Raw genomic sequence first — 13,364 nt, forward strand, 5'->3', positions numbered from 1 at the left:
GAAGCCAGAGAGGACCAACCATCTAACCATGCACCGGACAGTGGTTATAAGAGATGCTCCTGGATTGGAATCCTGCCTCCACGTGTTATTAACCTAACCTTTCACTCAACTGCCTCATCTGTAAAACGGATACAGTCACATTACCCGTTTCATGGTATCGTCACAGGAAGTGAGTTCACATGAGTTAACACGTGGGAAGTGCTTAGAGCCGTGTCTAGCACGTAGGAAGTGCTCAATAAGTGTTCGCGTTTATTCTTTTTTTTCATTGATCATTCAAAACTATTCCTCGAATGCCCACCAAGTGCAGGTATTAAGCTCTGCCTCAGGAAGGAGCAGGTTCAAAGTTATACTGGACAGCGGCCAGCTGAGCACCCCTATACTCACACTCACTGACACAGCCTTCTGGATGCACAGCGGGAGGCCCACATCTGGGATATTGTGGGGACGGCAGGACATAGGCTCACTGACACCCCCTTCCACCTGGCATGGAGGGAGGCCCAGAGCATGCTATGAACTCCCTATTTGATCTTGTGACTCCTCCTTGGAGCTTGTTGTAGAGCTGAAAGAATTCCTGGAGAGAACCCCGAGAGCCATTATGAGAAATCTGCATTCTTTGAACAGTACAAAGCTTTAGCGGCTCCCTGAGAATATGAAGGAACTTGGAAGGATCTATAATGTTCAAGCGATTCTTCCCATGGCAAGAAATAATGTTTTTCTTCCCTGAGCCTTGACATCACCACACCCACGGCTCCGGCACATTGCCGTGTCACTGCAGGGTACTGGTGTCACAGGGCTCTTGTTACCTGCCTGGTCTACCCTGTCCTGCGGGCGGGGACATCATCCCTGTCACCTGGGAATCCTCACTGTGGGTCCGGTGTCTGGTGCTCCCTAAGTGTTGACTGAATCCCCTGAAGGGCAATGAAGCCTTGGGTCTATCGGAAACATCTTCTCCCTAAAAAGGACTCTGACAGGACCACTGGAAGCACGGAGTAAATGAACAGACAGAACGCTCGAAGCTAGCACGTGTCACCCGCAAAACCGGTGGTTGGGACTTATGAGTGGCCAGAGGGAGAACAGAGCCAGCTCATGCGCACTCAGGATGCTTCGTTCCTATTATGTGTAAACCCCACCCCCTCCTTTCTCACAATAAAACACACACACCGTTGCTCTGCACTGTCCGATATGGGGGCCGCCAGTCTCGTGTACCATTTAAATTCAAGATGATTAAAGTTAAATACAATTTAAATCTCAGTTCCTCAGTGGCCCCCGCCACATTTCAAGTGCTCATGTGGCGTGTGGCTACTGGTTCATAGAGCGTAGACACAGAAGACTTCTACAGTCACAGAAACTTCTACTGGGCGGTCTCTCCTGTCCTTCCAAGAAACGTTAACTTAGACGCATACAATGTCGCTGTACTTTCACAATCAATAAAGCTAATGCATTGTTCCCTGGACTGTGCAAATGTTTCCAGTTGGTCCTTTCGGTAGCAGCAAGGCACGCGCTACACACTCTCCACTTCTATTTTCACATCGTTTGTTTGTTTGAATTTACGTATCTTCAGAAATAGCGTTAATTCTGTTAGTACTTGTCAGTACGTTGAGGCGGTCCTGTGTGACTTGGAGCAGTTTAATGCAGGGGATGGATGGCTCCAGCCCTGGGAGAAGGAAACTCATCAATCCACCACACGTCTCAGCATCGTTACGGCACATTAATGAGGCTGGGCTCCATTTAAACACTGTCCGAGGCATTATGGATTGGCAACATTCGGCTTCACAGGAACTGGGAATTTCTGAGACAGAATCCTCACTCTTTTGCTAATGAGTGTTGCGATATGGGGACTATCATTTAACTTGTGAGTTTCGGTTTCCTGTCCTTAAAACGGGGCTATTACTGACCTACCTAACCCAAGTGTCTGGAGGATTAATGAGTTAATGCTTGCTGAGAACTCTGAGCCCCGTGCATTAAGGCTTGTTGCACATCATTATTTCCATTCATCCTCATGTAGCAGCTGGGAAACATTAGACTATTATGCTTACTCCTAAAATGCATTTTCTTCCTCAGCATTTTCACATTACCTACATCACCCAAACCTTAAATCTGAAAGTAAAACTAGCCCCACAGCAAGACACATTGACGGAGTGGGGGTATTTAGGTAGTTTTCCCTTTCTTGAATACAAGCATTACACCGGCTTTTCCAGAAGGATGAAGGCGGTAATTGCACTGTAAATTCTCACTGCGTGAGGCTGGTGGTCAATCTTAGCAGATGCGAAAAGAAAGTTATACCACAGCACAATCACGCTGTCAACACTTACATGCAATGATATTCCCATATCTGTTCTTCATTCTGTTCTCATCTTTCTTAGCGGAGTCCCATGGTGCAGACTGCCCTTCAAAGAAGCTCTGGAAGAAAGAGAAAAGTGACACGGAGAATTACAATTTGGTGCAGTAAACACAGGATCTTAATGATGGAGGATGTTCTTAAAAAATGTACAGCAAGGGTCAAGAAGGGAAAAGGATGTTCACAGGAAAGAGAATGGATTAAATACATTAACTTTTTGTTTTCCTTTACTTGCTACATTACAAACATGGATGGGGGCTGAAGTGTGAATTCACAGTTTATTGCACAAGCCATTAAAATGGTCGAGTTCACCCTATCCGACTTTAATCAATTTAATACAGAAAAAGAATGAACATGTCCCTCAATGTCTTAATTATATTACCATTTCTCATTATTCTCTTCAGAGATGCAAAGATGTCGTTTTTCTTCCCAATCGCTAACTGAAAGAAGGTGGTTTTTGGTTAAAACTGTCAAGGTGGGTAAGCTATGACTTCATGCCTTCAAGGCTAAAATCCTGTAATAAATCCTGCCAGAGTTTTCTCTTCCTTTTCAATGGAGCTTAGATGTCCATTTATTTAAGGATTTGGCATTATTATGACCAGGGTCTTTAATCTTCATGTTATTAGTCAGATATATATTTTTCCTGTTCAAATGATAACGAATATATCCTTTGGTATCAGTTGACAAAGTGAAAAAAAGTCTGAGACTTGTATTTCCACTTCAGTTCACCTTCCCTTTTATCCTTGTGTAGCCAAGTGTATAGAGAGGGAAGGGGAAGAAGGATGGAAGTAAGAAGTGGTTAGTCAAACTGATTTCTTCTCTTTGCCACAGCTACTCTTCCACTTCCTTCTTGGTACCCACTGGGAAAGAAGAGGAGAGGAGGAGGGAGAAGATAGAAAGGTAGAGCGGATGGATGAGAGCACCATTCTGAGATGCTTCAGGGCCAGAGGATGTGGTTTCAGGAACTCACACCCTCAAACATGCCCAGGGTGGCTTTTCAAGTTCTCTCTTTAGAACTGAAACTCCTCATCTGTCCTCCTTACAGTGTTTGGCCATCTTGTCCATTTCCGACCATTACCAATATTTAGTGATCAGTCTGTGGTTCAATGGGACCTACTTAGTATCACTTTCTATGGGTCCAGTTCTGGCTCATTAGTAAAACTGCATTAGTATTGCTGCAGGGGGTAAGACCCACCTGCTCAGAGGCCCCATGAGGGAACCTCACCTCCTGGCGTGTTGCACAGACATGACCACGAAGTGGATGGTGTGCAGCTCATCCTACTGTATCTGCCGCCAGACTATAAACTCCCTGAGGGCAGGGACTGCGTGGTTTCGTTGCTGTCTGTGCACAACCTCTGCCTCATGGCAGGAATCCAATAATTGGCTATTAAGTGAATGAGCGATCACAGTGTTTGGTGATGGATGAAGCTTTACTTGTGTAGCTTAAGTGTGCGAGGGGCTCAAATACCTGAGAAACCTGCCTATGTACCGTGTGTGAAGTCCACGCCTTTTTCTGATGTGTATTGATCCTGCTGTTAACCAAATAGCTCATTGACCACCGGGGACTGGCTGGAAAAGAGCCCTATCCCAGCACTGAACCACTGGTATCAGTCCCTCCATACAACAAAGAAGCAGGGACACTCCATTTTGTAACACGCAACAGTGAAAAAATAACACTGCGAACATAAGCATTACAGTTTTAAATTGCCTGTCTTAATTTAAGGTACCTTAGTCACGATCATCCTTGACACCTTATTACCGTAATAGTTCTTACATTCTATTTATCATTTTGAAACAACATGGCGGCAGACGAGGATCAGACGTCCTATTACCTATAGTTCTATTAACAGAGTCACAGCATACATTGTTAATTGAAGGGTGAATACCACATGATGTAGGACAAATTACAAGGAAAAACATTTTCAGGTTATTAATAAATTAAGTCAATAGAAATACTAGCAATGAAAATCACTAGTTAATTCCCTCAGGAACAAGGCTATCATATGATAAAGGATTTATTCAGACATGTAACTTCTATTCTGCTATGAAATACGCATTTAAAAATAGCTTCAGGGCTTTTAGAGTCAGACTCTTTTTCTGAATAGTGTCTTTGTTACCCTATGAATGACAATTATTTTACAGTTGAGTAATAACTATTATCTGACTGCCCTCATAACAGTTTAATTCTACTTTGAGTTTGTCATGATGTAAATGCCAATTTCAATCCCCTTTGCCTTTTCCGCCCATCTAAAAGTTTTCAGGTTTTGTTTTTTTGTAGGAAGATGAAGAAGGGAAAAGTCTTCCAGGAGAGTCTATGGCCTCTGGTGAACACTATCCTAGGGCATGTGTGCATGTATGTGTGTGTGTGTGTGCGTGTGTGTGTTGGGCACACCCGCGTGCACACACACACACACACACAAAGAGAGAGAGAGGCAGAAAGAGAGAGAGAGAGAGAGGAGTATCAGCAGTGTACGAGGGGGACAGGTACTTGTACAACTAGTAAAAATAATGCTCCTAGGTCACCTGAGGCAAAGCCACATGAATCCCTTCCCTTTCTAACAAGAAGATGTTCTCCTGTGGGGAAGGCGGGCACATCACAGCTATTTCTTTAGCATCTGTGACAATCACAGGCCTTCCGATAGCCCTTGTTTTTAAAAAGTTATTTTAACCTCATGTTTTCAGGTAACTGGTGGCCAGGAAGCAGACAGAAACAAACAATGAAACGATAACGTATCCCCTTATATTTGATCATGGCATGTAGCTCACGGCATGTTTTCCTAAGGTGGTGCCCAAGTCCAAGCCCACTTGGGGCCCACTTCCAAGCACTTACTATTGTGTACTTATTAAGTGCTTGCAGAATGAACGAGTCCACTGTCTCAACTAAAGCTCAGGAGAGCGGTCAGGCACGGAGGGATGTTTCCCTGCTCTCAAGTTGAGGGACGTGAGATGTAGAAAGAACACAACCAGCTCATAACACACAGGCCTGGGTCAGGGCTCAATGGTTTTTGACTCTTAATCCACAGATTTTTTCTGTTCCACACCCCCCCTGACAAGGACTTGAAACCCTCTTTCAATATCTGTGGCCAATGATTGCTTTCTACATCTTGATCACATCTCCTTGTCTCTAAATGAAGGTTTACAACAAGAGAATAGAAGAGATGTCAAGGAAACTTCATTCCCTCTTACAAAAACAGAAATTTTCTGATCTTGTAGGATAATGTGATCATGGCAGGGAAGCAGCAGCAGGTGAGAAGAAATGGGAGGGCATTCTTGCAATAAGCCTCTTCACCTTCCTATCCAGGAATTATGTGAATTACTTTTAAGCAGACAAGTGTATTATTTTCTTGAAGGTGAAACAAAACACAACAAAAAGTGCTGCTCCATGAAAAAGATGAGGTGACTAGTGTTATCCACTGCGTCCTGACTCCTTATGGACATTGTGACCAGTCTTGCGTTTTCTGGAAGAGTTCGGATTCCATTTATATAGCCAATCTCCCCCTGAATACATCTGCAATTATTAGAACCACAGGTCCTTGTCTTTGGCTTAGAAAGTAAGAAATATACCTATGGGGAGTACAGAGAGAGGAAAAAAGGGCTTTCTGGATTGACTAACTTGGCTTCTGTTTCCTTTTGTCAATGGTGATGATGATTTTTTATTTCCTAAGATGGACCCAGTTTTAAATGCTATGGCTTTTTGTTAGCATACATCACCTGTTTCAATTTCTAGTTAGAAAATAAAACTTTATCTATAGCTCTAGGGCCATTGGGCGTTCCAAGAAACTGTGACATGATATATAGGTCTTCCACACTGTGAGCCCCTGCTTTCCTGGTTTGGGAATTCTAAGCAAGAATCATAATCAAAGCAGGAATGCAGTTCATCAAGGCTCTAGAATATTGCATCCCATCTGGTCCATAGCGAGGCCTGACACAGACTCCTCATTCTCCCAAGAGCCTGAGCCTTTTTGACCACTGAGACGCACCCCTTTTTTTTTCAGACCATGAGATGGACCAATAGTCCCCAATAAACCTACCAGTGAAATACACCCGAGGAAAATGAAGTAATTTTGTGATGCAATCATTCTATCAAGTCCTATTTCACTTAACTTTTGACTTTTAAATACATTTTCTCCAGTTTTACTGAGATGCACTTGACATACAGCACTGTGTAAGTTTAAGGAGTACAGCATAATGGTGTGAGGTACAAATCTTGTGAAGTGATTCCTGCTGTAAGTTTAGTTAGCGTCCACGAACTCAGAGAGGTACTTAAATATCTTCTAATAAATTAAGCAAATCAACCCACATTTCTTTCATATGATTTTCTTCTGTGGATTTTTTTTTTAATCTGGGCAAGGTTCTTCAGCTATCCTTTTTCTTTTTTTCTCATCTTCAGGAAGGTCAAAAGTTATGTGTCCCTTTAAAATTACATAAATTGACTGCTTTGAGAAGACCTCTACTCTGAACCAAGTATCTTTCGGGAGGTGAGTATAGTCACCATGTATTTTACGTGGTATCTACTAAGGGCTGCTCCTATCAGATTTATTGAAAGTAAAGCCAACGAGGTTTTGAACCCTCCTGGTGCTGAGAAAATAGAACTCTGTTCCTTGAAGGAATCAGAGGATTCCTGAGCACATGCCAATGTCTGGCATCTGTTTGGGGGCGGGGGAGGGGGTTCTCTGCTTACCGCCCCTTATGTTTCCCTGTATCCGAGACCAACTGTTATGTTCAAGTTCAAGTACAAACTCCAGCTCCTTGATCTCTCGTATCATACTATTTGCTTGACAGTTACGAGCAGGTTCATTAAAATCAAATTTAACCAAGGCGCAGGTGTGCTTTTGAAAAAGCGGTCCGGTGAGAGACAGTGGGACAGCCACATAAGGACAAGCTTGGGAGACCGACGATGACGGTCCACATTCCCAGGACACTTTTTTATAGGAGGAATTTAAAATACAGTATGGACATTTAGGCAATATTTAGTGTTTAGCACAGATTTTTAATATGCACTTACAATTTAACACGCCAACAATGGACTTTTTATTACGAAAAAACATTTTATGTATTTTGGGGATTTAAGTTAATGGTCTCACTGCACCTTCTGTTAGAATTTTCATAAATATACTTATGCTTTGGCTCTACTTAAAATGTAATTAAAGTGTTTCCTCTGACTACCTTAGCTCATATATACTGAGAAAAAGGCAGCAAACCTGGGAACCACTCTGAAAGAGTAATAAGTCTCAGAAACAATAAAAATGAAACCAGGCAAGCTCCAGCGAATACCAATGACTTCTCCACTCTAAGATGCTGTGCTCTCCATGGGCAGAGAGCAGAAGGAAATTGAACATCCCGCATACAGTCATTTTTTTCTGAATGGGGAACATGTCTTTGTGATTCAATAACCTCCTCCCCCACCCCACATACCACTATCATTTTCCATGAGATATAATTATACATCTCAGTTGCCCACCTCAAGAGAACGTTACTCCAAAATGATGCAGTCTGTTACAAATGCCACAGCTCCCAGATATTAAAAAAGGAGAAAAAAAAATCCTATTCAACTGAAAAGCTGCCAGGAAGAAAGGGATGCAGGTCAAGGCTGTGCATAACGTACAGTATGTTTTCAGGCAGTGCGGGGTCAAGATTTTTTCAGAAAGCTTCTGAAATGGAATTTTTCCTCCCTTTCTCATATGAATAAAACTGGGCACATAAAATGACTAAAGCCGTCACCCTGAAAGAAGGAAGATGGACTTGCTGGGGCATGCAAAGTCTCTGAACTTTCTTTGTTTTCTGCACATACTTCTTCTGCTTCTTCCAGGCACTGCATTTTATTAGGGCCATGTAAACCATTTATTGCTATCATACAAAAGCAGCTGAAGACACCTAAAATTGCCTGATGGCTCAGAGTGGAGTGGTGATGGGAAGGTGGCCCCAAGATGTGCTCCCGTGTGGTCTGCAGTCACAGCCATTCTCCTGTGTCCTGGACAGAGGCAGCCAGAGGGAGCATGTGATGCATTATGGGCAAATGAGGTTGGGGCAGGGTAAAAGCCCAAATCTAGACACACAAACTGTGTTATGGCTAAACCACCTGAAATTTAAATGTGAACACCGCTTGGCATTTTTAAGGAAGCGGCTAATCACTCTCAGTGCTTCAAATGGCCATGTTTCACTGAAACAGAGTCCAATTCCCAATTTTGCAGAATTTTTCTATTTTGCAAGAGGATCCAGGCATGCGATGATCTTGGCAATAGTCATACTGCCTTTCTTTACCTAACGTCTCTGTCTCTTTTGACAACGGAATTGAGGTTTGCAGCCTGAAAATATTATATGATGTTTCCATGCCCAGAAACAGTCAGCAAGCAGAAGCTAGGACCTGGACCCCAGCTTTGAACCCTGTGATGCCCCTCGCTGGCCACAAAGCTGGCAAGAACACGTGGTTTTGTGCCCACTGCATTGCACTGTGCACGCAGCAGTTTGAAGTCACTCTGGTCGTGGGTCATAAGCCACCAAGCATTTCTAGTTTCCGTTCTTTGTGGAATAAGCCTCTTCGATTACACACAGCTCTGCACCATCCGCGCAGCAATTTCCTCAGGGGATGTGAAGCCATGTGCACTCTGGAGGGATCCTCAGTCTACCTGCTTTTCTTGAAATGGGCCTAATGCCAAAGACTCCTTTCTTTCCACCTTCAGAATCACTGCGGTAGTAAGCTCCTGCTAATGATGTGACATATCCCTCAAGTGTATGGAAGCAGAAAACAATCTGAACACCACTGATCAGAGAGAAGTACCACTCTTGAATTGAGTGACGGAGGAAAAGTGGGGACAATGTTAGCTGCACAGCAGTGGCTCTTGCTGAACCTTCAGTGGGTGGGGACAACAGCCCATGGAATTACAGAGACTGAGGCAGGTAACACAGGTTAAAAATTTCTTTTTGAATGTTTATTTATTTTTGAGACAGAGAGAGAGAGACAGAGACAGAGAGAGACAGAGAGAGAGAGAGAGAGAGAGAGACAGAGACAGAGAGAGACAGATAGAGAGAGAGGGAGAGAGAGAGAGAGAGAGTGAGCCAGGGGTGGGGGCAGAGAGAGAGAGACACACACAGAATCTGAAGCAGGCTCCAGGCTCTGAGCTGTCAGCACAGAGACCGATGAGGGGCCCAAACCCATGAAGCCATGAGATCATGACCTGAGATGAAGTGTGATGCTTAACTGACTGAGCCACCTAGGCGCCCCATCGTGGCTTTAAAAGGGGGGCTACTTTGATGTATCTAGAGTGAGTTGCTTTTGAGCATTAATTTTAAGAGGCAGAGTGTAGCTGTTTGGGGATGCTCAGCCCTTTTGTCCCGCATCCTTCTTCTCTTTGAACTCTGGAGGAGTGCTTAATGATGAAGTTCTACCTTCTTAGCAGTGCCCAGCGACCCCTCCGGTGTGGGATGGCTTCTCTGGGATGGACGCCTGTCCTCCCGCACACATGACAAAGCTCACACCCACTGATGATGCAGAGGCCACTTAGAGTTTTGGGGAGTCCCTGATTCCCGGGCACTTGCCCTCAAAACGGCTCTCAAGGGTCAACCACGAGGATGACCTTTCTCAGTTTGAAAACTCCAGGGCTGCTTTTGCACGTAGATTTTTCTAGATGGTCCTGATGGGTGCTCTGCTGCTTACACGCAGGGAGGACAGGCATGGCACACAGATTTTATAGCACTGTTTAATTCAGTATATACAAGTTGGCCAAAGTCTACGTCTTTGACTTCGGCATTGCCTATCTCTTGGTCATGGGGGACATCATAAGATCAATTAATTTTGCAAAGATTCTGGAACTGGGACCTGGCCCTGTCCTCACTGTATTACCCACGCAAGTCCAAGGACGCCACGGTAATTGGATGGAGTGTCAAAACAGTGATGCCAGTGAGTGCCCTGTCACAGCAGCACCAACAAGAGGACTGCTTTATTTTAAAAGCCGGTGAAAGCACCGGGTTCAACTGTTTTTTTTTTTTTAATTTTTTTTTTTTTAGCGTTTATTTATTTTTGAGACAGAGAGAGACAGAGCATGAACGGGGGAGGGGCAGAGAGAGAGGGAGACACAGAATCAGAAGCAGGCTCCAGGCTCTGAGCCATCAGCCCAGAGCCCTACGCGCGGCTCGAACTCACGGACCGCGAGATCGTGACCTGAGCTGAAGTCGGACGCTTAACCGACTGCGCCACCCAGGCGCCCCGGGTTCAACTGTTTTGTAGTTTCTCTAAATCACTCTGGGCCGGAGTCCTTCCTCCAGGATTGCCACCCACAGTTCAGAGAGAGAGCAATTTTCATTTCCTCTCAGATGCAGATCTTGCCAGGGTTTGAGGTGTTAATACCTCTCCAGAACTGTAATTTCCTCTACCTCCGCACCTGCCTTTGTGGTTTGTCAGGAAATCAGAAAGGGTGTCAGAAAGAGTGATTTGTCAGGAAGCCTGGGCTAAAGGTACCCAGATCTTCAGAGATGAGTAAGGGCCCCTTTTGGGAAAAAGGAATTTCTAAGACACTGAGAGAACAAATAGTTGCTTCTGGAGAAGTCTAGCTGGCTCCTTTCCTTCTGAGACAGTCAGAAAAGTTGAGTTCGACTTATCTCTTGCCTGCATGATTACAGAAGGAGCTTCTTGCTTGGCTGCTTTTGCGGCCCACCAGTTTATACACTTCCTCCAGAGTGAGTTTTTAAAACACACTTGGGCACGTGGCACTTTCTTGTTTGAAACCCCAGCCATGTCTCCCTACTGACAACATGGCAGTCATAAGGACTGACAGACTCCACATGTGCAACACGCTTAATGCACAGTGAACGCTCAGTCAGGGTGCTGGCAATTACCGCTCATGTTCTTATATGAAAGCTTCAGGCTTTGATGGCAACAAATCCTTAAACTGACTCTGCTGCTATTTTTGTTACTGTCTCTCTGACAATAATCCTTCCCATTTTTTTTTCCCTCCGGGGGTCTGTATTTTTCCTCCATGGATTCTACGAAGTACGCAGAAGTGGGGGGATTACTGTTTTGTTCTTGCCCCCTCTTAAGAAAAAATTGAACGTCCTTTCCATGGTGTTTCTTGGAGAGCTGTAAGTTTAAAAACGTCCTCACCTCAGAAATCACGGCACGTAAACTCCATCAAATGTGACTGAAAGTCTAAGGATACATTTTTAGATATGACAGATTTGGAAATGAATAAGCGTAGCAGGAAAAGAAACTTTAATGAGAGGTTTGTGGCTCTTTTTGACATCTATTAATTTACAAAATCTATCAGAACAATTCCCAGGCTCTTCCTGCAGTACCTAAGTCATAGGCGATTAAAGATAAAAAATTTAGAAGGGAGAATTACTTTAGAAATTTGGAAATCAAGATTAGAAATACCTTTTCAAGTAGTTTAGTGGATAATAATTGCATTTTAATTTACGCTGTCAAAAGTTCAATTTCTACTTTTTTTTTTTTTTAATTTTTTTTTCAACGGTTTTTATTTATTTTTTTGGGACAGAGAGAGACAGAGCATGAACGGGGGAGGGGCAGAGAGAGAGGGAGACACAGAATTGGAAACAGGCTCCAGGCTCTGAGCCATCAGCCCAGAGCCCGACGCGGGGCTCGAACTCACGGACCGCGAGATCGTGACCTGGCTGAAGTCGGACGCTTAACCGACTGCGCCACCCAGGCGCCCCCAATTTCTACTCTTAAAAGCAAACATTTTTATTGAAAATTATAACCCATGATGAAATTAGAGTCCTAGCTGTTTTCCTTTACTGGCTGATGTTTTATCAAACATCATTTCTTATCAAAGATTGGGGACACTATCACTTTAGAGGTCCGCAGACTACTGCTGGTGAGGAAAGTCTTAGCTTTCAGCCCTAGTCGATGGGCGTGAGGAGGAGATTCCAAACAGAGTCAAAACAATGAGCCTGCACCAGGCACAGAACAGAGATCCTGGCATGGTAGAAATTTCCAGGAGTTGCTGACCACCACCCCTCACTCTCTTGCCCTGAGAGACGGAGCCACTCACAGCCTCCATGGGGAATCCTCAAATAGCTACTTCATCTTTCAGAACAGATCAAACGTTATTGGTTACAATCATCCTACCATAGACCTTGGGTAGAATTCTTTGTTCATCTGACTGTATTCCCTACAAACTGTTGTCATTTCATCAAGATACTTCGGGATTGGGAAGTTGCAAGTAGGTGAACACAAAGATGAAACAAGAATCTTGGGGTTGCCTGGGTGGCTCAGTTGGTTAAGCATCTGGCTCTTAATCTCGGCTCAGGTCATGATCTCACGGCTCGTGAGTTCGAGCCCATGTCGGGCTCCACACTGACAGCGGGGAGCCGGCTTAGGATTCTCTCTCTCTCCCTCTTGCTCTGCACCTCCCCCACTCTCTCATGCTCTCTCTCAAAAATAAATAAATAAACATTTATTAAAAAAAAAAAAGAAACAAGAATCTGGAAGGCAAAGGATGCTGGCTAGCCGCAATCCACAAGTTCTTAGGAATTTGAGTCACTGTGTACCACCTCCACGATTTCCCTCGCCCCGACCACTTTCCTCTAATTTATTTAGGGATTTAAATTTAACCCATATATGTAAAGACAGTACACTTATTTGGAAATGAAATTTCATATCATTACAGTAAATGGAAAGCCAAGATACTCACTGCAGGTAAAGATAATAGAAAAAGGAAACAGAATAAAAACCAAACAGTGGGGTTTATTTCAGCCTGGCAATACTGCTTGGATGTCTTCTGATTCTTTGTTGGGTTGAGAGAGATGGAGCAGACACTCTAGCTCTAAATCAAAGCTCACTGATAATTCAGGACTGAAGAACTACCTGGACAGGAAATCATTTTCTCACCTTGTAATTCAGTGCTGTGAGTAGACCTCCTAGAAAGGCACCTTGTACACCATTCGTTGCTTGCATCTCATGCCTGGGGAGAAATCTGAACTCACCGTCGATCTTGGCTCACAACACAGGGTGTAGAAGAGGAAAGAGTATAGGATCCAAGACTAGAAGACTTGGGTTGAAGTCCCAGCTCTG

The 13,364-nt window shown here is 44.0% G+C and overlaps 1 protein-coding gene across 1 annotated transcript in view; it reads right to left on the reverse strand.

The window, feature by feature from the left end:
* The window catches only part of PTPRM (protein tyrosine phosphatase receptor type M), a 595,371-nt gene that overhangs the window by 97,712 nt on the left and 484,295 nt on the right, over window positions 1-13,364 (reverse strand). Inside the window, exon 21 of the mRNA XM_047090212.1 lies at window positions 2,313-2,400. Coding sequence (XP_046946168.1) covers window positions 2,313-2,400 — 88 coding nt within the window. The remainder of the gene's footprint in view (window positions 1-2,312; window positions 2,401-13,364) is intronic.

The sequence above is a fragment of the Lynx rufus genome, unplaced genomic scaffold (genome assembly GCF_022079265.1).
Source record: "Lynx rufus isolate CCGP_SWC_20201006 ecotype Redwood Valley unplaced genomic scaffold, mLynRuf1.p SCAF_29, whole genome shotgun sequence".
Taxonomy (NCBI): domain Eukaryota; kingdom Metazoa; phylum Chordata; class Mammalia; order Carnivora; family Felidae; genus Lynx; species Lynx rufus.